Source organism: Sceloporus occidentalis, unplaced genomic scaffold, assembly GCF_023333645.1.
Source record: "Sceloporus occidentalis isolate IW3139 unplaced genomic scaffold, rSceOcc1.0.p SCAF_330, whole genome shotgun sequence".
NCBI classification, from domain to species: Eukaryota; Metazoa; Chordata; class Lepidosauria; order Squamata; family Phrynosomatidae; genus Sceloporus; species Sceloporus occidentalis.
The window spans coordinates 30,950-58,822 of record NW_028317310.1 but is presented as its reverse complement, the minus strand read 5'-3'; the positions used below and the strand labels follow the sequence as shown (position 1 = coordinate 58,822).

Sequence of the window (27,873 nt, the reverse complement as noted above, 5' to 3'; positions counted from 1 at the left end):
GCACATGCACTTTAATGCGCGTGATAGCTGTGTGGTCCATATACATTTTCATTGCGCCCCTTTTACAAATGTATGGGGGGATTTTGCAGAATGCCGTCCCCCCCAGCTGGTTGCCGTGGATCCGTACAGCTCACTACCAGTCAGCCCCAGCATCGGCTTGGTCAACACTGATTACAATGGAGGGCTTTCCTGCCCGTTTCTCCTGCTGTAAAGACAAACAAAACCTTAATCAGTCGCCGGTCTCGTCTTAGATTCGCAAGCCATATGCCTAAATTCCCTTACTGTATTACCATCTACCACTTCTGCCTAGAAACAGTTCCGCTTATCTACTACCCTCTCGGTAAAGTAAAGCTTCTATATATAATTCTTGTAAACCTCTGGCACTCCAGTTAGATTATCTAAGGACTAAAGACCTGATAATGTTTTTGTTTGGTTCTAGCAGAACCCTGATGGGAGACTGAAGGGGTTAATGCTTCTTCTATGCTTTATTTGCCCACAAACTCCTTGGTGTGCTGGGAAGTGAAGCAATCAGATAAAGGATTGGATTGGACTATTAGGGATTAGGGCGTGACTTGGGAGACAAGTGGGCGGTGCTGTTCCGAGTACGTAGGGCGTAAGCAGAGTTAATGTAGGAACGTATTGTGGGCGGGGTTCCTGGGTGCGTTCAGTCGCCAAGTGGGTGTGGTTTTATGTACGCGCTGCTCGTTCCCGCAGATGCTGCAAGATGGCGGCGGATAGATTCTCCCGGTTTAACGAGGACCGAGACTTCCAGGTACTGGAGTCCGGGGATGCGGAGGGCTAGGGCCGCGGGCAGCGTCATAGTTTATAGAGGTGGTAATGGGGGGCGCTGTAGGGGCGTTTATTAAGTTGTCTATCCGGCTGCGGAGCTGGGCGAGCTCCTCCGGTCTATAAACCGTCTCTGGGTGAGCTCGGTGCTTCGCAGGCTCCGTTTCCCGGCTCCAGGGTCGCCCATCTCAGGGCTGCACCGTCCCTCTGTAACCTCATGTGACCCCGGCCGCGATCCTCCCCCTGCCTCCACCGCGCAGATCACCGGCCCCGCGTCCTGCCCTCCCGGTGATCGCACTTCCCCCCGTCTAATCTGATTATCACGGGTCACATTTCTGTTTATAGTCATTCCCCCTCCTGCCCCCCCATGTTTTTCTCTATCTTTCTACTTTTTGTTTACCAGCATTCTGCCCGTTTACCCTCAACCCCCCCCCCCCCCCCAGCACCTCTCTCTGTATCTTATTGTTCGGGCCCTCATCACCCCCCTCTCTCTGACCCTTTTCCCTGTCTCTCTCTTTTCTCCGATGTCTCCTAGCTGTTCCTTTTCCAGCGCGTCTCGGCGACCCTGTGATTCTGCGTTTTTCCCCCTATTTGATTCCTGCTCCCCGTTTCCGTGCGGTTTCTGTCTGGGCAGCCGTCTAGCGGAGCCGTCCCGCTTTACACTCAGATTGTGAGAAGAATCTTTTATTGCAATAGTTGCGGCACCCGATCCCCTCCCCAATCCGGGATCGATAAGGTTCGGCGGTTCCGGTTTAGTGATCGCTCCCGTCGTCCGGCATTAATACATTTTTTACATTCTCTGTAAAAAGCTTTTATTTATCAGCTGCGTTTCCTTTTTTGTTTTATTATTTTGACAACAAAACGTGTTCTAAATGTCAACAAACCGCAATATCAAAAAAACCGCTATCATGCCAGGGGTCCCGCTCTGCCTCGTGATGACATAAGTTTCAGCTGTCTTTGTCATCATCCTGCAAGTAATTCCGTTTATGGCGTTTATTCCCACGTTCCTGCAATTACCCGGAACACCAACGCGCTTCCTTTACACCATCAGACCGCGTGTATAAATCAAAATACTTCTTATACGTTACTCTGTAATGATGTCAGATTTTTGAATGTGCTGGCATTAAAGTAAAGGGGCTTATTCACTAAAGGATGAGTCTGCTGCTAAATTGTGGATTCAACTCTCACTATGACGGGCCAACGCTGACGGGTTTCTCCTGCACGAGAGTCGGCCCTGTATAATGCATGATTCAGCGGGTGGAGAGCAGGCCTGGACTCTCTGACGAGCCGGGTCAGTTCTTTAAATACAGAGGATCCGTTTTTGGGGCGGCTCGGCGGTGACTCGGATCCGGCGGTTCCTGGATAATGATTTCTTTTAGTTGCTGATAAGTTCCGTTGTGTGAATTTGCTGGTCTTCGGTTTTCTGTTGGTGAGAACAGAGCGAGCCGTTGCTTCCACCGAATGAACCTGCGGGTAGCGACGCCGTCCACTGTTTGTTTGGTTTGAATTCTCGATTCTCTGTCGCTTTTTAGAGGTAGAGATCCCCCTGAACCAAAACTAATGCGGCTCCTGTTATATTTTTTGCCTTTATTAGTGCAGGACTGCCGGGATTTTTCCACTGCTGGAAAGGCTCTGGCGTCTGTGCACTTCCTGGAACGGCGTCTCGCGCTGCCGGTGCCACTTCTATTTGGGGAAGTTGCTGTGAGCCCTCAGCTGTTCTCACCATGTCCTCATCACTCACCCGGTTTCGGCTCGGGACTTCTCGTTCTAAACTGCCGTAATCCAGAACAGCGCAAAATTAAGCGGGTCTGTCCCGGAGACGCACTGGTGCGGCGTAACGTTCTCGGCCGTTCCCTAGTGAAGAGATCCGGTTTCTACCCCTTTGCGTGAATGCGGGGCAGCGCGCGTGAATGCGGGGCAGCGCGCGTGTCTCGTGTAAACGTTCGGTGGGCCGTAGTAGCTCGTTCCTTCACCTCAGTCTGCGCCCTTTGGAGCCGTAACTCTTTCGCTTGTGGTATAGATGCCTTTGCTTGAAATTTAGGTAATCTGCTGTACATAAATAAACGAGAGCGGCTGAATGCCGGAGAGAAGAATATCCTCGAGGCCGTCCAGATTAAAGCTGATATTAATCTGTTGTTTGGTTTTACATGTATGCCGGGTAACATGTATGCATTAAGCGCCATGTTCAATGCAGTACAGGAACACTCTGTCCATAACGCACTATAATGCACATTATAGCACCAGGGTCCCTTGAAATTCGCATGATGCCCCCCTTGCGTAAACATTTGCCCCTTTCCCCACCCCCAGCCGTCTTCTGTGCCGTGGGGGGGGGGGGGTCAGCTGAACTCCTTTTTGCTGCATGTAACATACTTAGCCGGCTCAGCTCCAGCACTGCCTTGGTGAACGTCATGCCGCCAATTAGTGTACATCGCTGCGGAATATGATGGTGCTATATAATATATTATAATTTATTTACATATGGAAGTTCTTGCAAAGTAATCCCAAATTCATTTGTTGATGCTGGACTTCGTTACTAAATTTTTTTCTTGTTTCCCGAACAATCCCTCTTAATATTTCCCTATTTGTTTCCAGTCTGAAAGGTTGATGTTATTTTGGGAGCGCTTCTGTTAACCTTTGCAGTGCTGCGCTGATCTGGAACCTGCCTGTAGGCTGTACACCCCCCCCCCCCACACTTGTCTCTCGGTGTCTAACCTTCACGGATGACCTTTTGCTGTCGAGCTTCTGTTGCAGTTTGCGTTGCGCGTTTTATATTCTTTCGCTTTAAACATGGTTGTGAATCCCTCTATGGCTCTGAGGATTTTTTTACGTGGCGGATAAACGTAGAGGAAATATTAGAAGTTTATTTTTGAAGCGCTTTGCCCGGCCGCGTCTGTACGGTGCGCCTGCGCTCGGAATGCTCTGCAGTGAATTTGAAACCTGCTCTCCAGAATAGTCTGTGGGAATCTAGAGGAAGTCTCGCCGGTGACCCAGAAAGTGGCGTTGCCAGAGCTGACTTTTTTTCCCCTCCCCCTCCCCTGAAATCCCTGATATGCCCACCGTCTATAAAGCCATCTAGTGACTCCCGGGGGACACAGAGATCATTGTGAGACACGAGCTCAGTAAATAGCCCTCTGCCTCTGCGATCGCGTTTGCAGTGAGCCGCAGAAGGGCCCCGTTATACCAATGAGATCCTGAGGATCCTACGCCGGCTGGGGGGGGCCGTGTTTGTCCACCGTGCTCGTCTCTTCCACGGTTAGGCCTCGGCCATTTCTCCTTCCAGAAGCCCCATTTTTTTTAATTTTTTTTTTGATCCTCTTCCACCAGGCTCTCCTTGTTTAAAGGTGCAGTTCCACTTAGAGAAGTGGCGCTAGTAAACGGTAGCATTTCTGCTGTTTATTATTTCTGCTAAAGGTTTAGTTACATCGAAACAACTTAAGCTATCTCTAAAAACACCTTGAATAGTGTCTACGTTTGTGTCAATTAAGCACTCCAGCCAGAAATTGTCAGGGAGGCAAAATGTTACTTGATTAAATTATTTCCAGGAAGGGGTTTTGATGCTCACGGGGAAATGATGCTTATAAAAATAAATAATAATAAAAAATACAAACTTCTCCCAGGGGTTATAAAAACTAGGAATGCTGTGTAAATGCCCCATATTTACTGCTAGAAATCATTTATCATATAGAAACACGCATGCAGCTCATTAGTTATTTGTCATATTGTGTCGCTGTCCATACGGATAGTGTGTGTGTATGTAAAAAGTGGTGTGGGGGGCTTATTTAAATATTGAATTGGTTTAATACGCCATGATGCAATCCGGCCCACAAGCAGCTCTAGACAGCTTGTTCCCAATGGAGTCCGGCACTGCAGCGTTAGCGAGCGCCGCCATAAATCATCTTTCACCCTCCCGCAGAACTGCGCGAAAAGGGAAAACTCGACTCCTCTGCCGTTCTGCAGCCGCGCTTTATAATCTTCGGAACGGGAGCTGTGCGGGATAGTACGCTGTGTGTGTGTGTGTGTGTGTGTGTATATATATATATATATATATATATATGTGTATATATGTATTATAGAAAACCGAATTCTTCCCTAAAACAGTCATTTAGAAATTAAAATATATATACGCCTGATAATTATGCATTCTTGTTGTTCGGATCTGCCTGATTGTTTCTCCCCGTTTATTTCACGTTATCTTCCGCTGCTGTTTGTTGACGTGTCCTGGAAGCCTTTGTAAAGGTCAGGGAGGAGAAGCTAAGGACAGGAGCTGATCTGATAACGCTGCCACCTTCTTAAACTAATCTTCCCCAAGGGAAATGCACAGATTTGGCAAACATAAGCTATATGTGCGTTTAGTTGAGTTATGCTAGAAGTTGACGGCCGGGATGTTGTATATTTGGTGTAAAATGGGGTGGTTTTGATTTAGTAGAGGCCCTCTGTGTATATCGCTGTGTTGGTAATAAATAATGATGTTGAAATCCATCCACACCCTTTCCTTCTTAAATGTCGGCTCCACGATTTAGACAACTTTGTTTTCTTTTTAAAGAAAAAAGTTTAAGGCGTTCAATAACAAATAAAAGCAAAAAGGGAAGGGTTAATAATAAAAAAATAAAAATAAATTAAAAAAATCCCCCAATCACTCTATGTAAGCCGAGGCAGAAGGAGGTCAACATAATTATACATGGAATGATTTACTCCTCCGGGTGATTACCTAGTGGGATGACCCATGACCAGAACTGGGTTTACTGGTTGTCTCCTCCTTGCATGTATATGTTCATTGATTTGCTTCTGGGGGGGGGGGGGGGGTGCTTCTGTTTTTAGGACAGTCAAGCTGGCTCCATGAATTGGAAGTAGAGGGGCAAGACCATTCTGCCCAATCTTACGAGGGTAACTTTCCCAAATTATACGAGCACTGGCTCTTGTTTACCGCAGGACATGTACAGCTGACATGAAAACCAGCTTGTCCCCACTTTTCTTCCTTCACCAAGTTGCCATGATCTTTCATCTTGAACCCTTTCTACGAGTTATTAGTCTTAACTTGGAGGCACATTTTATTGAAATCACATCACAGCTATCACATCACATGCTAAATACATTCCCATCCAAGTATGACATCAGCAAGCTTCAAAAAGGCAGCAGTGGGGCTGGAGCGGCTTTGCTGCTGAGGGATTTGATCGCGTTCCAGATGGTTCAATTTCTGGAGCTCCCACCTCCAAAGCGAACCCAGCACCGGGTCCCAAGCCAGAGACGATCTGGAAAAATAGACATCTTCTCTTTTTAATTACTGCGTGGGAGGCTCTGTGCAAAAAAAAATATATATATATACTGGATGGAGAAAAATATCATCCAACTGTTGTTTTTGTGTTCTTTCCAGATATATACGCGGAAAACTGTCAAGCCGAATTTAGCACTAACACGGGAATAGATGATTCATAGGGAGTAATCTGAGGTCCTCTACCAAGTACCCGTAGTAACAGAGGTTTTGGTTTCCAGGGTTTGACCCCAACATGATCCCGTTAACAGGGTTATTGTTCTTACCTTTAGTTGAAACAGCACCGGGAATAAATATAGTGCAGAAGCAGCACCATTGGCTGCTAAACAAAGATCTTCATGAGCCCTGCTAATAGGAAGGGATATCACGTCAACAGTCTAATTAAATATAAAACTAGAGCATCAAATGCAAATGAGGTTTTACTCTACTGAGAGGTTGGTAGATAAGTGGAACAGCCTCCCAGCAGATGTAGTAGAGGCTAATACAGTGTGGGAATGGGATAGGCATATGGCTCCTGAGACCAACCACTGATGAAGGTCTTCGTCTTTACAGCAGGAGAAACTGGCAGATTAGACGGCTGAATGGTGCTGATCTGCAGGCAAATTCTGTTTCTAAAGTAGTAAAAATGGATCTGTCCGTTTGGTATATTTGGTCATGGTATAGTTGGTCTGGCGTATGACGTCATCTTCTGATCCATGTTTATCATTCTTAGGAGTGTGTTGAATAAACACAGATCTTTAAAGGCGTTGTTTCGCTGTCTCTAGTTTGTTGAGCAGTTAATCCTTACCAGATCTTTTTTTTTTCCTCTTTGCGTTGAAGGTTTAACAACAATGAATTTTGTGTTCCTGGCGGGTCAAAGGGACCAAAACTCTCCAGTGTACGGAGAATCCACAAGTAAAATAAAATACTAAATCGAAATGACTTTTTCGGTGCTTACGGCATACAAGCACTTGCTATTTGTGTCGCATGACAAGTGGTCTCCTGTAAATATATGCTAAACGTTACTGTATCAAAAAATTCTTTGTATGAATGGTTTAGGTAGTGTTGGTGGAACAGCACCTTTAATAGGGCTGCATTCTGGTTTCTAATTTTAATGCTTCTAGGCTTTTGGAGATTGATTTACAAACCTGCTGAGGAAAGACTGCATGCTTTGTGTTGACTTTTCTGTACTCAATGCGGCAGCCTCTGATGGGATGTCCAGGTCTGGTTGGCCTCCGGATATAAATCTACACTCACCGCTCAGAACCCAGTGGGGTTCAGAGATCATATGTGTTGCCGTTAAGGATTTTCTTCACTTTAAACTCTGTTTTCATGTCTCCCAATACCTCAACGATTTTGAAAGTCAGTCGGGATAAGGAGCGTGCAAATATATTGAAAATAAAGTATGAAGAGAACTTGACGCCAGCACTGTTGTCAGCACGGATGCTACGGTGTTTTCTGTATAAATCGACATGCGGAGGGTTTCCTTTGCGCTCCGTCCCACACCTTTCTTGAAACATCCGTTTACTTCTTGCTTATAGGAGACGACGCAGTATTTTGGTGCAGAAGCTTTCACGGCAAACACGCTTGTTTTAGGTTTATTCTTTGTGATGATGTACATTTCTTGCTGTGTGGAATGTGTTTTAAGATGAGTGGTGGTAGTTGGCTTTAAAAGGCTCCTTTCAGTTCTTACCCCCGGTGCATATAGAATACAGTCTTATGTTACTCTTTCTCCCTCATTCATAGGGTAACCACTTTGACCAGTATGAAGATGGACATCTGGAGATAGAACAAGCTTCTCTGGACAAGCCAATTGAATCGGTAAGAGGATGCATTCTGGGATGGGCTTTTATCTTGTGTTCTTTTTCTTTCTTTTTTTTTAATTGCTCACAAAAGATTAGCGTTTTAGAAGAACAGTGAGTCCTTCTTAGAGCAAAGAATGGTGGTTTCTCTTTGCTTTGCCACATGCTCAGTCACCGCAGTATCTTCTGTCAGCCAAGGGACACCTTTACTTTTTGGCCTGATTGATAGGATAATGAAGCTTAAGCTACGTTAGCGGTTAGGTGGCTTTTTTTCAAGTTAGGTTTGGTTGAGATCCATATTTAATTCTAGATGGTAAGACCAGTGAAATGCACATTGATCCTTAGCTGGTAAGTACAGCCTAAATTTTACCAATCTTGGTTCATGTCGAAGATTTTAAGCTGAGACCAGTAGGATATATGTGTCACTCAATATAATGTCACGTTGGAAAATGGATTGGCTCGCTATTCACTACGCAGACTGCGCCAAGTGCCACTTGTTTCCACCATAATCCTATATCAATGGCGTTCAGAAGTTGTTCACAGGGGAATCCTCCCACACCTCTGTATAAACAGCGAAGGAGCAATGTGCAGCACTTTGCCAAGAGAGATAGGTCTGTGTCGTGTTTGTGTGTGTGTGTGTGTGTCCGTGTGTAGATGGTATACAGAACTTTACACAACTTTGGCCCTATCTGGCCTTTCTCTTCCACAGCAGTTGATCCCAATATTAGCTAAGCTGCTCATGACCTGGTTTGTATTGCACGCTCTGCTTTTTTATTTCCTTTTATTTCATATATATATGTATTCATATATATACTTTTCTTTTTTTTTTTTTCCTTCAACCTTTGTGCTGCTGGAGGGTGCAGCAATACGTTGTTGTTGCTGCTCTTCCCGGCAGAGATGGTAGTAATAGTCCAGGACTTTTCTCCTCCTCCTTATTGCTCTACTCCTTTTATGTTCTGGTCCAGTGATCACCACGTATCTATTTTTCTGTGTGTATATTATATCCCCTTCTCTGCTATGTGCTGGCATGTTGCTAGCTGAGTTTGCACAAGGTAATGCTGCAGAGGAGAGCACCCGCTGCTGGTCTGTTTTGCAGAAAGTTCCCCCGTTAGGGAATAAGCAGAAGCTTCTTGGAAGCCACCTGTGATATTTCACATAAGTTCAAAGCACGTCCATGTAGAAGAGTCCATAGGAGTCCATGTGCAGGGGGACCCTGGTGTCAATGAACTTCTATTATGCGATATGAGGGCCCCGCACCGAAGTTTCTTCTTAAGGAACTGAGCTTGCCCTGCATGATGCATAGATCATGCAGCAAGAGGACATCCACAAGAGGGCCAATTCTTCTCTGCTTGCAGAAGATACTTACTGCCGTTGGCATGTGATAATGCTCAGTGAAGTTGTTGTGTTCAAACTGCAGTTTTTCTGCAAATGCAAGCTAATGAATAATCCCTTTGGAATTTAACACAAATATTAGAATTTTCTTACCCCGGTAATTAAGGGCCTGCAGTAGTAAGGTTTGATTCGTCAGAATAACCGCTGAGGCTTCATAGTAATTTGTGTTTAGTCTATTGTTGGAGCGCCTTGTGTAGTAGGACGACAGTATAAGCACAGGTGCCGTTTCTTTCCCACTGCAGATATATTTGGCGTCGCAAAAAATGCATACGCCTCTAAATTCAAAGTTTTAAGTACATTAGGGTGACTCGACTCAGAGCGGTTCCTGCTTGATCTTCACTCAAGGGCTTTTATCAGGAAGTGGATGAAGACCGGGTAGGGTGTTACAGGGTACAGCCCTGTAGAACCCTGCAGGTTCTTGGCAGCTCAACTTGTCGGTGCTTTTAGATATTCCGTGCGGAATACGTTCCCGCCCTGGTTTGTAGTGTATTTCAGACACAGGAGATCTCGCCATGGCTGTATCAAGCTTTTCTACCCAAGGTTCTAAGCCGTGTTTAGCAGAGCTTGTGACTTATTTTATTATTTCAGAAGAGAGAGAGCAGGCGCATGCTGGACGACGCTGCTCTGAGCCTCTGCAGCGCGTAGACGCTGGTAATTAAACGCGCAAGGCCTGTCTGCAGGGGTGTTAGCTGGCCTCTGCAGCAGTACCTGTGGGGAAGGTTGTGGTTTTGGGCTATGGCTGTACTGTTGCCAGAGTCTACAGGTCCTAGGAGTCGTCTCCAGTTATAGGGCAAGGATGCGCATGACGGGAAGCTGGTAACGGGCTGTCTTGTTTCTCAGCCCACTCCTAACCTTTAAATATGTCATTTCATATTGATTGTGCCTACGTACGTTGTGTGCCGGTCACCCAACGTGTTATGTTGGGACAGTCTGATTACAGCTCCCTTCCTATGACAATAAGTCATAATTCTAAATGGTTAAATTTATAGTTATAGCAAAGCCTCGTAATACGGAAGCTCTCCATTCTCTGTGATAACTGCTAGGGAAGAGAATAAAAATGCCTGATAGGGCCTTCATAGTTTCCGTTGGGCTCGATCATTACAGAATTTAATTTAAACCGAGTAATTCAGTTGGGCAACTGTTTGAACCGTGAAGGATCAGTTTCAGAGATTAGCCCTGTGCTAGAAAATGGAGTGCTTGCTTGAGGCTTTTCTGTCCTTTTAAATAGCAACACGGACAGATGGCACGTTGATTTTTTTTTTTTTATTATTTTCTTTGAGATGCTGAAGAAAACCAGAGCTTTAGAACCTCCAGGCAGACTGAATTTTTATTTGTAATAATCTCCCCACATTTAGGTTCCCAAGAGGCTCTGCTTTACAGAACAGAGACATAAATGAGTATATTGCTGCCACAGCATGAGACAAGCAGGTCAGCATATTTTGCTTTGCTGAATGCAGTCAGCAGGATCTGTAGACTCGGGGACTGTCTGGGCCCGGTGGTGACCCTCCGTCAGGCCTGCAGTGAGAAGGTGACCGGCGCCAAGTTGGACACCCGTCAGCCTAGCTCAACCCTACTTCTTCCTCAATGCCCGGCCTTGGTGGTGTTTACTTTGTAGTGAGCTGCAGGGTATGATTGTATTTTCGAGGGGCTTGTCTGGGTCTCTCAGCCCTGCAATATGCATGAGGAGCCCACCGTGAGCATTCAGTTCTTGTTACAGAGCAAACTCAGCCGAACTTATTGCCCGCTCAAGAGCTTTGTAGGGTGTGTGCGTGTTGGAGGTGGGGTACAGACCTTGTAAAAGCCCAAATAAAGGCTCTCTAGAGAGTTTGTGATGTTTTGGGACTTTTTTGTCTGAAATGACATCTGTTGGCAAGCAATCTGCATTAAGCCCAAGTACTTGTACACAGCTGTCTGTAAACCTCTGTCCAGCACTGTAGCCCTTTCTGTTTGTTGACTCCATAACATGTCTACAGCTGTCACTTCACTTCCATCCCGTGTCTGCTGTATGACCGACCCCCTTCGTCCCTTTCAGCTGTCATATCATCTCCGACACTTTCTGCTGTCCTAGCGATGTCTCAACGCATACACAATTCTCAGCCTCGCTAACGTCTATTCATTTAGTAACATCACACACATTGATCTGTTTTCTATCATGTTTGCTTTCCAATTTCTGTCCATATTACAAATACATAATATTGCATCACATTTCTCCAATCGGATCCAGGTGAAAACCTGATCAGAGCTGCTGTTGGAGTAATATGTCAGAACTGCTTTCTCTAAATGTATAACAATCGTCAGGGACGTTCCAACGATACATCATACAATGAGTTCAGTGCACCTGATGTGACCGTATAGCGCAGCTCACCCCATAAGGGCTTGTAAGTAATTGGTCAACCAAAAATATACTGTTGGTGGAGACTTGTGGTCACGTTCTCCCTAATTGATGGACTAGTTTTGAATGATACGGATACTCTTCACACCCTCTTCCACCGCACGCTTACCATTGTGCCCTAATCTACAATACGATTCCTCGCCTCCGAGATACTAAACTGGTCCCTCTCTATCTCTGCTGTTCCTTAAGAGACGTCTACCTCAGCACTTTGTCTTCTCATCTTCATGTTTTCTGCATTATTCCCGGGGCCGGTGACCTCATTACTAGTCCCCTGGTGTCTCTGTTCCTCTTAATATTAAATATGTATGTGTGTGTTGGGTGAGAGAGTAGTAGGGCTTTTCATATGCTAGAGAAGGATGCTGAGGCTGGATGACTTTTTCCCAGCAGGCACCGCTCTTGACTGGCTCTAAGCGACGCATAAGTCTGCCCATCCATCACTCCCCCCATCCTCCTTTCTTTTAACTCCTTTCTCCCCTGTCACTCTTCCTTGTAAACAGTCTCTCCTCTGTCTCCCCCTGCCCTCCTATATATTTGATTTGTTTAAGCCTTTCCATTTCACCTCCCCGCTTTCACTTCTCTGTTTTAAAGCCTTAACTTGCAAGCAGTGGCTTGGTGACAATGCAACAAAAATACATTATAAAATACATAAAAAATAAAAAACAAATCTGTGTTTCTTACTGTGTTACATTTAATTGTTCCTTTTGACAGCCCTGTTTTTAAAGCCAGGTTCGTATTTCCGCTCCACTATTATCTTTTGGAAACTAGCAATGCTTCCCCCATTTTGTCTGTCTTTTTTAACCTCTGGTAGAACACTCATTGTGACCTTTCCCCTCCACCCTACCACAGCAGAGTGCCTCCCCTCTTCTATGCTGTCTGACTGTCCCTCCTCCCCCTCTACCACCGGGCCACCTCCTCAAGAGCATTTACTAAGATCCCCTCTTGCATTAGTAATCATATAGTAAAGGAGTCTTGTTGTCACGGGCCTTACATATGAATTATCAAATGAGAACTGTGGCCAAGTGATTAGGGGCAAGTGTACAGATTTGGGATGAAATAAGGTATAAGCTTGACTTTAACTCGCACAGCGCTGTCAGAGCAGATGCCATATTGGAGTATAGCCTTTTGACACGTCCATGTTTCTAGGGGCTCTAGAAGCTGTCCAGATACCCTCATGCCTCCTATCACATGGAAGTGTTACTGTAACTGGTTATTTCAGCTGTCCGTGGCGGTGTTAGGCTATTTCTGTAGTCATTTGAAAGGGTTGAATTGTCACTCTGAGGCTGTCATTAGTGGGCAGGCAGCCACGCTTTCCTATTCAGTTAGTCTGCAGTGCGCAGGAATGCAGAACAAGCCCCCGTTCTGTGCTTCCCCCCTGCAGTATGAGTCACGCAGCCAGCCCCTGCCTCTCTCCATTGTTCTCTAATTCATGTAGTTCCTCCCCTACATCAGACCGGAGAACACTGTCTCTGTGTAATATGCTGCCTCTGCATATATGGCCTCTAATAAATTGTATGCTGCTTAACCCATTCACTACTAGAACATCTATCAATTATTGAAAGGAGAGCTAGTGCCAGACACCTATGGATGTTTTAGTGTCCCTGGAAGCTCTCTTGCTGCCCCGTCTTGTGTTACCTGCCCTCCTTATGTTACCCACCCATCCATAAAAGATCAATCCAACATCCCCCCCCCCCCCCCCCCCCGATAACCAGGATGGAGCCGTAACAATGAAATATGTTTAATGGGAAGATGAGACACTCTGCTGGGGTCCTCACCCTTCTGCCTCTGTTTTTGCTTTTGTCTCTTGCACTTGAACATCTTTGGCTGTTAACCCTGTCCTAGTCCTGTCTCATCCTTTTTGCATTAGAGGCTATGCAATCGTTCATCACTCCAATTCATAACCCTCAAAAGCACAGGTGTATCCCTGATTTATCTCCCTTCCATGGTTACTCTGTCCAGACAGCACTAACAATGACGGTTTCTTCCTAAAAAAAAACAAAACCCCAAAACAAAATAACATCTTTGCTGCATGCTGTATAGTTACGTACGATGGAAATAAGACCTAATCAAGAGTTAGTTGGAAGCCAATCTGTATCTGCTGGGGTCTTGCTTCTGTTTTGGCTTCTGGTTTTCCCCAAAACCAAATTGTTTGACATTTCCTTTGGAAGCTCTTGCGTGTCACCCCATACAGAATTAAAGAGAGCAAAGTGGCAGATGTTTGCTGGAAGGCCATAGAACAAACATTAAGTAGCTTATCAAAGCTTTTCCATATCCATAATATCCCCAAAGAAGGTTCTCTCGAAGTTATCCATCCACTCTTAGTCATCAAGGCACCACCGTGTGCATGAGATCGATATTTTCCACCTAGGACCTGTACAAATACTCCTAAACTGTAGATACCCCCATACTGCACTCATAGATGGTATTACACAGAACCACAAGATCTGAACATGGTTAGTTTGTTTCAAGTTACCTGAATTTGACCCCATAAAGTCCCTGCCACAGCTCTCTCTGATTCCGTTGGGGGCGGCACATTGTTTGCAGTCTAGGTGATGGATAGGTGTTTGCTGTCAGTCCTACTGTCTGTGTTTTCTAGTTTACTGTTGAACTCCTAACCACGTATGTTTCCACCAAATACCACTTACTTTTATTTAATTAATTATTCGTTGCTGCAAATTACTTGCACCCAATTGGAATAAACTTTTGAGAACTAATTCCATCTCCTTTGCTCAGTATGTACTTGAGGGAGCACAGTTTTATGTCACCATACACTAGCTTTTTGTTCTTTAGTAATTCCTTGTAATTATCGTTGTTTTATTTTTGCATGGTTGTCCTCTCTCACAAATTCAGACACTGGTGAAGAATTAATGGCAGGGGGTGGGTGGGCAAATTTTATTACCGGAATATTTTCGTGTTTTCTTTTTTCCCCCCTCCTTTCCTCCCCTATCCGTCAGGATAACATCGGACACCGCTTACTGCAGAAGCATGGCTGGAAACTTGGCCAGGGCCTGGGGAAAACGTCACAGGGTAAGTTAGATGCCAAACGTTAACTCTTCATTTCCTTTTTGGGGTGTAATTTCATGTTTTTATGTGCTACCGATCCCTTTCCCTGTTCCTACCACGCTGTTTACTCTCTCCTTCCCCTGAACCTTTTACAACTCCAAAGAATCTGTTGAAGAAAGGCAAATGGAGTCTCGTCTGTACATGTAGGAGACATTTTCTGGCTCATCTTATGCCAACTGTACTTGTTTTTGAGATGTATGTAATATCCCTCAAAGGAGGATATTGGACCCTTTTGTTTTCCGCCTTCATTCCGTGGTGGATATAGCCTCTAGAGACGTGGGTCCTGTATGTCAGTGGCTGCCATCTTTTTTTTATAACTTAAAAACCTCTGCCTATGTGTAGACCTATTTAAATCTGCGTGTTCTTCACACATGTGGCATATAATCTACAGACTCTCTAAGTCTGAGCTAGGGGTAGATGATTGGGGTGATAATGTCTGTACCAAACAGATAATTTTAGAAGGAAGTGTACCATCGATGGGTTTGTACTTTCTATGAGATCTGAACCTTGCAAGGAAAGTGTTGCCTTCCGCCGGTAGCTATTCTTTAGAGCTTCCTAGAACATCCCAAGTCGGCAACCAACTGGTTCAATGGTAAGATTTGAGAAATTCCAGTATGTGTTTAATTTGGTCAGCTGTTACGGGATGCTGACGGGTATACTCCGCACCCATCGCATCATCTCAGGCAATTACGGTTTTCTTCTGCAATTTTGTTCCTAGCTGAATCTTGGTCGGTATGTGTCAAGCCTGACCGCGATATCATATCAGATAAATTCAGCTCATTTTTTTAATTGTAAAAATGGATTCGGTTTGGTTATTCAAAATTCCATTATTCCCAAAAAAATTAATATGTTGTAGCTGGGTTAATCATACACACTGCAAAAACAGTTTATGCAAAGAGTGTTACAACCTTGTGTAATCTCTTAATATTCTAAATTCTGCTGGTTACAGATAAAGGTTTGGTTGACCCCCATCCCCAAGCGAGAAGGCAATTAAATGTGCCTTTCTAAAGATGTACCCTGACGTGTCTACGTTCCTGTCTTTCAAAGTGATTGTCAGGTGACCCTCACGTCTCTGCTGAGCGGTTAGGCAAACAAACCTTCTGCCTTGACTGTCAAGACATGATACGGCCCCGGGGGTCTGACTAGTGTCTAATATTCATGAGCCAAAAGTAACTCAACACTTCAAACTGGGTACTTGGAGCTTCTCGGTATCTCCTCCTGGAGTCATATTACCTTCTATCTTGGCCCATCAGATGTTACCAGCTGTAAAACTATGTGAGGTAGGGGAAACTGGTAGGGTTTAATGTCATGTTAGTCATATGAGCACTTTGGACACAATTAACACTAGTTCAAATGGAGCTAAATAGAAATATATCTATGAAATCTAGCCCCCTTAGCACCATAAAATGTTGCCTTAAATCCATAAAAAAATTAAAATGTATTTTTATTTTATGTGATTATATATATAAAGCTATCCGTGGAATCTGACTTTTTTCATACTTGACCCTGTATATTTTAAGGAATACAGAATTAGACCATTATATTTAAGATTTAGGAATTAATTATACTTATTACAAGGGAAAGGCACTATTTGAACCGAAAAAAATACTATTTACTATAAATCCTGTTTCTGAATTTTTTCCTCAAATATTTGCTCTTAGACGTCTGTGAAATGGTTCTACATACATACAATATGCATAAACCACAATAAACAGATTACAATAATCAAAATATAAAGTTACCATTACAATTAAAATGTTTGATCTGCCATCAGATGCCAAAAGTGCATAAACATGTATGAACAGCACTTAAAATAAAAATATAAAAAATAGGCACTTCTAAATTGAAATATTAATAATTTCTATTTATGCCTTCATACTATTAAAAAAAAAATGGTTTAATAATTGAGAGAATAGCCTTTACCTCCGTTAATAAAATTTTGCTTCAGTTATAGCTTTTCAAGTGTTGCTTACACAAAAGCAGGCACTGATAGGCCAATGCCATAGATACTGAAATAATCTTAAAAGTTTGCTTTTGCTTAAAATTTCAGAGCAGAATCCTTGAACAATTTAGAGAGAGACGTCCAGCTATTTGTGATGTCCCCCCTTTTATTTATTTGTATAAGTCAGTCTGTCTTAATTTGACAGCTCTGTCACTCTGAAGAACTTGGATTCTGGATGGGTTTAAGTTCTCTCGAGTGTTCTCTAGTTGCAAGTGAGATTAAATTCAGACGAGGTGAGAGTCCAGCGTAGCCATATGTTCTTGACCGGGATACACTTCTGTCTTCAGGATTAAGTTCTTTGACATCTATCCTTTGTTCTCCATCTCAACCTCCCCTTCTTTCCTCTCCCTTTGTTCAGCATGAGAGCTGACCAAAGCCAACCCAATCTCCTACCCTTCCCCGCAGAAGCCTGTTCCTGCTCGCCACCTCCCACCCTACACCTCGTGATCGCTACCTAACCAACCGTGTTTCTTTTTTACAGCATAATACCCCGGGACTTGTTGTGGTGATGGTAAACTTAGCCGTGGTAATTTAAATTTTCTGTTCAGACTGACTACCTCTTGTCATCAGTGCACCAATGTTAGGCTTCCTTCTCTCTCTGTTCTGTCGTAGCGTTCATATAATGCTTGGACCGTCTTTTCTTCCTCTATCTCCATGCACACGTTGTCTGATCCTCGTCCATTAAAAGGGACATGTTGAGGGTGGCATTTCTGTTTGTTTCCATATAAGTGCAGCCTGCCCTTCCCTTTCCTGATCTGTCCTTTACCTCTCCCCTACGTTCCAGTCTTCTCAGCGTTTAGCCAAAGCCCTCTGAGATATCAAAATGATAAATGAATCAGGGGAAAATTCTAACACTGGTCAAATGTTTTTTTTAATCTGTTCTGTTGCTGTTTGCACAAAGTGATTTGAATATTTGGATTTGCCGTAACTAGGGAATAATAAGTTGCAGGAGGTGGCTTCTCGTTAGGGGGGGAAAAGGACCGAATGTGTTGGAAAGCAGGTTTTGTAATAGAAGGTTGAAAAATCGCAAATTGTCAGCAATTAAATTAAAATGGCAGTCGGGTACACAGTTACCCATCCAAGTCTTTTTTTTGTTCCAATGGCTGCTCATCAGAGGTTTGGCATTTTTTTCCTGAAGCGTACATGCTGTGTTAAAGTGGGCCCGTCACATATACCGGCGGATACAATGTTGAACAGCGAATAGATATTTTACTAAAAACTACCACGTGTCAATTTTCTAGATCTAAAGTCTTAACGTCGCACAATTTTAATGCCTCAGCCGTTTCACGAAAGCGGAATTTGTCTGCCTAAAGTCACCTGTAAGTGAAGTCTCTAATGGCACTAATCTGAAATAGAGTGCATTTAAAATAACTAAGCGTGTTTGCGACGGGTCCACTTTAATGTCTCCAAATATTTGATGTCCCTGTCATGTCCTCTAAAAGCCTGCTATGGCCATCTAAAAGCGATCTTGCATCAAACACCGTTTTTAGAACCTTATCCCACCTTCAGTCCTTTTCCTCCCAGCCTGGCCACAGCTAATATTATTATGCCATTGGGCTTTGGAGAGCAGTGTTTTGCTTGTTACCTATACGTTTCTGCCTGTAAAGCTCCTGCTCGTACACTAGGCATACAAGAGCGTTCTGTGTCAAGCGGAAGCCCCAGAACTATTGTATTTCAGATCTGCCGATATCAAAACCCTTTGCAATAACGACACAGCAGAATGCCTTTAATTGGCTTTTTCGGCTGTTAATCGTTATGGCTAAAGGGATGTGATCGTTTTTTACCAGGTTTTTGTAAATGCTTCTGACTTTCATTGTACAGCTCTCAACCCGTTATATATATATATATATATTTATTTATTTTTAAATACCAAAAAAGTTTGACTTATCGGTTTAGAAATAAAAATTTTATTTCTCACCCTTAATTATTAATTAATAAAATGTAATCCTAGCGTTTCCTTTTATGTAAAAAAAATAAATAAAATAATGGGAAATTCATACACTCGGATTTGTACGAATTTTAACAAAATTTTTGTCAAATCTGTACAAAAACGATTAGGGGTCCCAGCATAACAAATGAAAAAGGAGAGAGCTCCATATTTTCATTTGCGTTTCATTTTTTTTCCCCCACTCACTGTCTCATGCTCTCAGGCTCACCTTCTTTCTCAATATCTCCCTACCTTCTCCACCGATTCAGTGTCCCGGTCTTCATTCCTGCAGTTCCGCTTCTCCTCTTGCCTCTTGTTCTTCTGTCTTCTTTCTTTGTCCACTCCTCCCCATTTTCTTCATTCTTTGTCCACTTCTCCGTGAGACAGTCCACCCAGAACACTTCCGCAAAGGGCGGAGCCTCCTGGCACACCCTCTCCCCTGATTGGAGGAACAGAGTAGAGCTTTCCTCATGGCTCCTCCCTTTTGTGGAAATTCTCAGAGAGCCCAGAATAATGCAGACAGGTTAGCAGAAAAAGAGTTACAGAAACTCTTCTTTCTGTGCGAATACGTCTCCACAGAAGCAGTTGGCAGAGAAGGGAGGGAGACATTGAAGGAGAGTGTGGGAGAACATGAATGAGGTTGAGTGACAACAAATTTAGTTTCCGAATCGAAAAAGCCCTCCATACCGAAAGGGCACAAAACAAAATTTGTCCAAAAACGAAACAAAAATGTCCAAATAGTTTTGGTTAATTTGCACAAGTCAACAATTGCTACAAATCGGCACTTCCAGGGCGGTTTTTCCATTTGTAGCCCACTCTCGCTTTGCTATTTTTGTTTATGCGCAACACAAGTAGTGATGCTCGAGACATCATCCTGGCCTTTGAGTCCCATCTTACTATTAATAATCTTGTTTTGTAGTCGGTCTGCTGCATAGTTTGGCACCCGTCCCTATCTAGATGGCTACTGTGCTGACAACACAAACGGGGCCACACAGGATTAGTGAACAGTCTCAAAGGTGGCAGGGAGTAGAGTGAAAGTCAGGAGGGATTCCCTAGCAACGTCTGGGCTCATTCCACGACACATTTGTGGCAATAGTGGCAGTTTTTTTGCATGCTGCTAAATAATTCTGGGGCTTTAATGATTTGTGTAGAAGGCTGAGCCCAATGGGATAATATCCAGGTGTGTCCGACACACATAGGGAAAAAAACACACACAAAAAAACACTTGCCACTTTTCAATTCAAAGCGCATCACAGGTAAGTTTCCCTCCCCAAGCTTTAAATCCGGGTGCCTCATTGCCATGTAATAAACAATGGATTCTGCACCAGTCTAGCGAATCGGCTGTAGTAATGTAATGCTTGTCTGCTCCTTCCTTACTTTACCCATCCCCCCCATCCCATGCTTTTGGCTGGTTCTGAGTGGATTTCGGATACTCTTCGAAACGTTCCAAATGTGAAAATTATAATCTGCCTCTAGTTCGATTTTAGTTGAGTCAATTCTTTATTTGCATCCAGTCTTTTTCACAGCTTACTGACCATGCCATGAGTTCATCTAGAGTTGAGGAGGGGAACCTTAAAGGATGATATGCACTACAGTCAGATATTCAGATATTCCACTTACATTGAACCCTGAAAAGGCCTTATCATTGTCCATGTACTACAGTAATCATATACTTTTATACATATTCTGGTCAGTACATTTGTACACTTAGATGTATTTACAATTTTATGATTATAGTGTATCAATATCAGGGACCTGGCAGAAAGCTTACAGTGCATTAAGCATTTTGTGTCCCCAATGGAGTTAATGTAAATCCAAGTGGTAGACTTTGGTTTTTAGAGAGGGAGGTGCCACCCACAAAGGATACTGTGGGTCTTGGACGTATGTGCCATTTGGTCTAAGCTGTGAGAATGACTCCTGTTTGTTCCACTGTAGCTTTCTGGTCTCTGCACTCCAAGGCAAGATTTTCTAACCACCCAAGCTCACCATGTAACATCTTACTGGGACTCGATTTCAGAAACTTAACCACCAACACTCTGTGTTCGTCTTGCAGGTAGAACAGATCCGATCCCAATTGTGGTCAAATATGATGTCATGGGAATGGGACGCATGGAGATGGAGGTAGGTCATTAAACCTGTGTGCTGGAAGCCCAAAATTTGTCATTGAACTTCTGTTATATGTCCAAATATAGGACAGGAACTGGTCATGTCTTTAAAGAATTGTAAATGAGCTCTGATATCTCTAGGAATAATGCATAGCACTGTTTCATGTGATTAGGTCCTTGTTGCAGTATGGAGAGCATACCATGCATGCGTGTTTACCTGATATATTCCCAGTGGGGCCTGGATGAGGCATGGCTGACCATGTCCAAAAAGAGTCCAATAACGGGTTCCTATAACGCTCATTGGCTGAACATCATGGGGTTTGTAGGATTGTAGTCACCCATCTGTGTTGCTCTTTCAAATTAGCTTACCGTGATTCAGACAAGCAGGCTGTAATCTTGGCTGCATGAGGAAAATGTGAAAAACCTTGGAAACTTATCTTAGCCCCTTTCACAGTACATTGTGGAGAAGTGCTTGAATTCCATCTGTTTGTTATCGATCTTTAATTGAAACAGTACGTTTTTCCTTTGCTTCCTTGTTAGTTGGATTATGCAGAAGATGCTACGGAACGTCGACGTGTTTTAGAAGTGGAAAAAGAAGACACGGAGGAGCTGAGACAAAAATATAAGGTAAATTATCTTCTAGGTCATGACAAAATCTTGGCATCTTGAAGTATCTTTAGATATTCTGAGGTACTGCGAAACCCAACAGTATAAATATCCGTACCTGCCACATCTTTTGTAGGAATTTGTGGACAAAGAGAAGGCCATCGCCAAAGCGTTGGAGGAGCTACGGGCTAATTTCTACTGTGAGCTGTGTGACAAGCAGTATCAGAAACATCAAGAGTTTGACAACCACATCAACTCATATGACCACGCGCACAAACAGGTGGGCTGGCTCGCAAAGCAACAACCTTTTAAAGGCACTCTTCTCCAGAGTACTTGATGAAATCGGATTTTAATGGCAAAGAGCCAGTCGAAATATTGCCCACCCTAATCATATATTTGTGGTTTAATTTTGCAGCGGCTGAAGGACCTGAAGCAAAGAGAGTTTGCCCGTAATGTGTCCTCCCGTTCTCGGAAGGATGAGCGAAAGCAGGAGAAAGCCATGCGTCGTCTGCTTGAACTTGCAGAACAGAGGAAACAAGCAGAAAAGTGAGGAGCGAGTAGGATATATACGTCTGGATTTTTTATTTTTTTTTTGCTACATTTATTTCAAGATAAAACTATATAATAGCTTAGTTTCCCTTCTCTGGTTTTGCTGAACAATTTACACTTTGCTCTTGTTGATGGAGTCCGTGGCACACAATCTTTCAAGTTTGTTATGCTTTGTATCACAAAAGAGTGTATAAGGAAATCCTGGAGATGGTTCCCAAGTTAGATGTCCTTACCCAACGGTTTGCAGAGTTGAAAGTAACATCTTCCAGAACATGTCTTATTTGCTGAGGATCTTTCAGGTTTTTAGTAACACAGTTTATGCAAATAGTCATTTGTTGAAAGAACACTTTGGAACACCTCATAGAGACTTGTAGCATCAATTATCCCAGTTGTCTTCTATGTATTACCTTTCTCTCTCTCTCCATCTTGCAGCAGTGCTCCTGGCAGTGGACCAATGTTCAAAGCTACTACCATTGCTGTGGATGAAGAAGGCTTCGAAGATGAAGATACGCCCGGTGGTTTCAGTTCTGTGGCCCAAGACAGTCCCAAATCTGTAACGGAAGATAGGATTCCTCAACCTTCCACCTCTGTCCCCACTCCACCTATTGCCCCAGCAATTAGCTTTGGCTTTAAAAGCTCAGCTAATGCCCCATCCCTTCAGAAGGTGGGTTTCTCATTTTCCTTCGCCAAAAAGACTCCACTAAAGTTAGAGTCTTCGGCTGCTGTATTTAAAGATGTTGGTGAGGAGGTGGGGTCTGCGGAGGAGGAAAAGGAGGAGGATAAAGCCCCTGCTGAACTTGTTAACACATTCAAGGCTGTTGAGGGAGAGAACAGTACAGGAAGTGACAGCAAGGCGGAGGAGGAGGAAAATCAAGGAGACAATGGGGCCTCCCTGGCAAGCACTTTATCCAAACTGAAAAAGATGAAGCGTGAGGAAAGAGGGGGGCAGGCAGGGGAGCCAGAGTATTATCACTACATGCCACCTGCCCACTGTAAGGTCAAGCCAAACTTCCAGTTCTTGCTCTTCATGAGGTCTACAGAGCAGACTCAGACAGAAAATCAGCCTCCAAAAGAAGAGAAAAAACAAACTGCACCGAGCAAGACCAAAAGTGGAAGAGCAACCGAAAATAAAGTAGAGAAAGTGACAGTTGTTGAGAACAAAGCAGGAGGATCCCAATCGAAGGAAAGAAGTGCCTCTCCAAGGGTTCCTAAAACCGAGATAAAGGCCACCACTGCAGATGAAAACAAACCAGTTGCTGCTTCAAGTGGAGAACCTAAAAAGGAACCAGCCATACCTGGTAAGGAGCAATCAGAGGGGCTGAAAAATGCAATGGGACCTTTTTTTCAAGTGCTGAGCAAGGATGAGAGCACAGTTTTGCAGTGGCCCTCTGAGCTCTTGATATTTACACAGGCTGAGCCATCTGTCTCCTACAGCTGCAACCCTTTATATTTTGACTTCAAGCTTTCTCGGAACAAAGATGCAAAAGGCAAGGTTGTTGATAAACCAAAGGACGACCAGGGGCCTAGTAAGGACAGTGTATCTGGTCCTGAGCCATCTAAACCCGTTGATTACACTGGTGTAAAGAAAGAAGTGATGCATACATGTGGGATCCAGCCAAAAGCTTGCAGTGCCCTTATTGGAGACAGCAAGCCTGAAACCCCTGAAGAGGAGAATAAAGGAGAAATAGCTGGAAAGGCACGCAAGCATAAGAAGAAAAAAAAGCACAAGAAAAGCAGCAAGCGGAAGCGAAAACACAAAGATGGAGAAGAGGAGGAGGGACAGAAGTCCAAAAAAAGAAAAAAGCATAATAAGCACAAGAAATCTAAAAGTGCTTCCAAAGCTATGAAAGTTGAAGAGATGGAATCTGGAATATCTACTGCAGGGGGAGCCCGTATCAGAGACTCTACACAGAAGATGTCATTGAGCAAAGAGGAGACTGGAGCTTCAGGTAATAAAAACCCTAAACAGGAGATATCTACCTCCAAAGAGCCTGAGAACAAGAAGCCCAAAGTAGAACCCAAGCCAGCACCATTACACCCCTCACCAGCTGCTCCATCTTCTTCCTCTGTTTCACATAGACGCGCACCTACCAAAGCCAGGAGCCGGCAAAGTAGCCGAGACTATGACAGTGAGGATGACGGGTCCCCAAGCAGAAAGAAATCAACGTCACGATATAGTGATGACTATGATTCTACCACTGATCACTCCAGAAGCCGGTCACGATCAGGAAAGAGGCGGCGATCCTACTCCTCAAGTTCTGGTGGCTCTTCTGACCGAAGTCGTTATAGCCGCAACCGAAGTTATTCAGATAGTGACTACAGTGATTATAGTAGTAGATCAAGGAGGAGATCCAAGCGATCACCTGGTTCAGACTCTGACTCTGGAGCCTCAAAGAGCCATTCCGCAAGACACAAATACTCTTCTTCCGATTACAGCCGGAGCAGGTCTAGAAGTAGAAGCCCCTCCAGAGGTAGTAGGAGCCGGGGTCGAGGGAGATCAAGCAGTAGCAGCCGCAGTCGCAGCAAGCGAAGGAGCCGCAGCTTAACGGGTCACAGTTGGAAGCGTAGCAGGAGCTACAGCAGGGACCGAAGTACAAGTGCTCGCAGCCGTTCTGGGAAGGGATCTCATGGGCGAGATAGTGTGGACAGCCGCAGAGGTAGCAGACGGGATTTTAACCGTTCCAAAATCTACCGTTCACAGTCCCCTCATTACACTCGCTCAAGCAGCAGAAGAGAAGGGAGTCGGGGTTCTGAGCCAAGAGGTTCCAGTGCCTCTATTACTTCACGCAGGAGCACTGATATCGATGTAGGCAGGTGTTCCTTAACAGCCAAACAGTTACTGGAAAAAATTCAGTCAAGGAGGTTGGAAAAAGCAGGTGGAACCAGAGTTGACTGCAGTAGTAATAGCAAGGCTGGAGGGAAAGTAAAAGACCCACCTCAGGGATACTTTGGCCCCAAACTACCCCCTGTTCTTGGCACCAAGTCTCAGCTGCCCATGATTGGAAAACTGCTAGCTGTGAGTAAAGTTGGGGGGCCATGTAAAGCAGAGAGCGAGGCAGGACAGGTGCTGGAGACAGTGGATGTGCAACAGGAGCAGGAATCAAAAGCATCACATGAAGATAATACTGTGATATCAGAACCTTCTGAAACTGCTGCACAGCAGATTGCTCCGGAAGGCCCCACTTGTTTTCAGCCCTCTCTCCCAGGGATTGCGGAGGGGCCTGGGTCGCATCCTCTGGGTAATGGAAGTTTGCCCTTCCCACCACATGGGGCACTTATACCCCCTCCAGCTGATGGAGAGTTCTTACACCCAACAACCTACACACCACTCACACCAGTAGATCCAGGTGCTGTCCGGGCAGAAGGAGAAGAGGAAGAAGAGGACGATGAGGAAGAGGAGGATGATGGATCTTTGGCTCCTTTAGAGAGTCAGCCTATCACCTTCACCCCAGAGGAGATGGAGAAGTACAGCAAGTTACAGCAGGCAGCCCAGCAACATATTCAGCAGCAACTAATGGCAAAGCAGGTAAAAAGTTTTCCTGCTGGAGCTGTCCCCCAATCTATACAACCTGCCACGCCTGCCCTGCAGCAGATTCACATCCAGCAAGCCCCACCTCCTGCATCAGCCACATCTATCACCACCGTCCAGCATGCCATACTACAGCATGCTGCTGCCGCAGCAGCTATTGGTATCCAACCTCACCCTCAACCTTTAGCTCAGATGCACCAATTCCACCAACCACACTTGGCTCCCATCTCCCTGTCTCACCTTACTCACTCCCTCATCCCTGCCCATCCTGCAGCCTTCCTCGCTAGCCACCCAATCCACATTATCCCAGCTTCCGCCCTCCATCATACAGGGCCTCTCACCCTTCACCATGTCCCGCATGCACTTTATCCAACGTTGCTTGCTCCTAGGCCAGCCAGTGCTGCAGCAGCTACAGCACTGCACCTACACCCCCTGCTTCACCCTATATTCTCAGGCCAGGACTTACAACACCCACCGAGCCATGGAACATGAGAACTCAATATCACCCTTCCCCTGGAAAGTTTACTAGACAGATTGGCATTGAAGTCTCCCCAGGTGCACCTGGCTTCCATTTACAAAACCGAGTGACAGGAGTATTTTTACAGAGACTCTTCCGGAATGAGAAGACACTGTATGATATTTCTGACCTTCTAGTCCTACTAAGAAACAAATTTCATCTGCACCAGTTTTTTTTCTTTATTTTAAGGGAAGAACTATTTTTGACACTTGGACCTGGGTTTCAGACAAAGCCCTCTAATCAGGAGGTCTTTTAACATGGCAAATTAAAGTGGCCCCCTTTTTTCTTTTTATGTACACACGCACACCACTGAAAATGCCCTAGAATGTTGTCTGGGCAAAAATTAAACACCCTGCCCGTTACCCCCCCCTCCTCCACTGCCCCCTGCAACAGAAAGATGTCAACAGACCGAAACATGTTGGAGGACGTTATGGTGGGAAGGGATACCCCACTGCATCTGCACTCTGTATATTTGTTTTTCCTTGCTGTAGTTGTACTATAATGTACTTCTGAAATGCAAAACTTTATAGTTTTCAGCTAGTTTGCAAAAAAAAAAAAAAATCTGCTGCTGTGGCATGTATATTTTATCAAATTCCATTTTTGTTTGTTGAAATTTTTATGTATGATACAAATGTACAAAAGTAATAAACTACATTTTGAGGATTGCAAAAGAAAACATGTAATATTGTAAGAAAGACTAAAACTTTGTGTTTAAAAAAAAAAAAACAAAAAAAAAAAAACTGGCTTCCTCTATGAGACAAAATTGTAATATTGTATACTGCATTGTGACATGGAGGGGATTGATTTTTGTTAAATCATCTGCAATTCGAGTGTAATTCCCGGTGAAGAAGGCAGTCTTACGCTTAATGCTGGTAGAAGGCGATAAAGAGATAATCAATTTTAAGTAGAAGTCCTGAGTAACAAAATTCTTTGGGCATTAAAAGTGTCTCACTGCATAATAGACCTGAAGAAATGTTTTATTTCTTAATGTTCCGTTAATCTTAATTTTATCTGCAGACCTGGATTTCTCTATTTTAGGCAGGAAAATAAGTAGAAAGTTATGTGCTTGCCAATTCTTACAATGTACGGGATTGCTTTAGCGCTTTATTGGGCGGATCCCTACCTGATATTCTAGCATTTACTACAAGGCAGTAGAATAGGCACTGGGTATGCTTAGAGCAAGCAAACATTCAGATGTCAAAAACTGATTTCATTAAAATGACCTTTTGAGGAAGAAAAAAACCCTACAAAAATGTAAGTTGCTACTGACGCGGTTCTACTTTACTGGGTTTTGAGTAAACTGCATGATGAAAAAGACGGGCAACAATGCATCGATTATTCCACGTTAGGAAAAGAACTTCTGAGGGCGGTGGTAGTGTTCTAACATAACATCCTCAACCATGATTTTGTTGGGTCTTTGCTGTGACCAAAAGGTAAATAGAGAAGAGGAACTTTCGTTCCACGGCCTTCCATTTTACTAAATACACGTTTGCAACTTGTAACATGAACTTTTTTTGTTTTGGCAGTTACTTGGTTTAACCGTAAAATACTATTCTACGCAAAGTTTTCTACACCTCACTTTTACAAAGTCTGCCTCAACCAATCAGTCACCTAAACGAACATTTCTGCCATCATGTGCATTTAATGGGGTGCTATTTAATGTTCATTATTTGTTGGAGAGGCTGAATGCATGAGGCAATGGGGAGGGGTCTCTTCAACAAGTGTAACCTACAGGGAGATACATGATGCAGGTACAGGGAAAAGGAACTCAAGTTGGCTGCTTCGACTGAGTGCACATATTGGTCACTGCCAACACTGTAGAGAGCAGAGTTTAAAGATTAAAATGACCTATGTAAAATATGACCATTTCAATCTTTAGACACCTTCAAATAGGTTTATCTGCTGGGTTAAAAGGTTAACTTGGGGTAGATACATTATCCCCTGTAATTGTAGTATTG

The 27,873-nt window shown here is 44.0% G+C and overlaps 1 protein-coding gene across 1 annotated transcript; it reads left to right on the top strand.

Moving 5' to 3' along the window:
* Positions 1-736: 736 nt before the first annotated feature.
* On the top strand, positions 737-25,890 carry LOC149274439 (G patch domain-containing protein 8-like). The gene is made up of 9 exons (XM_089505474.1): positions 737-772; positions 7,781-7,855; positions 14,572-14,644; positions 20,663-20,730; positions 21,255-21,341; positions 21,457-21,600; positions 21,736-21,866; positions 22,305-25,108; positions 25,265-25,890. The coding sequence occupies exons 4-9, from the start codon at positions 20,704-20,706 to the stop codon at positions 25,888-25,890; spliced, it is 3,819 nt and encodes a 1,272-aa protein (XP_089361600.1). The 5' UTR covers positions 737-772; positions 7,781-7,855; positions 14,572-14,644; positions 20,663-20,703.
* The last annotated feature ends 1,983 nt before the right edge of the window (positions 25,891-27,873 follow it).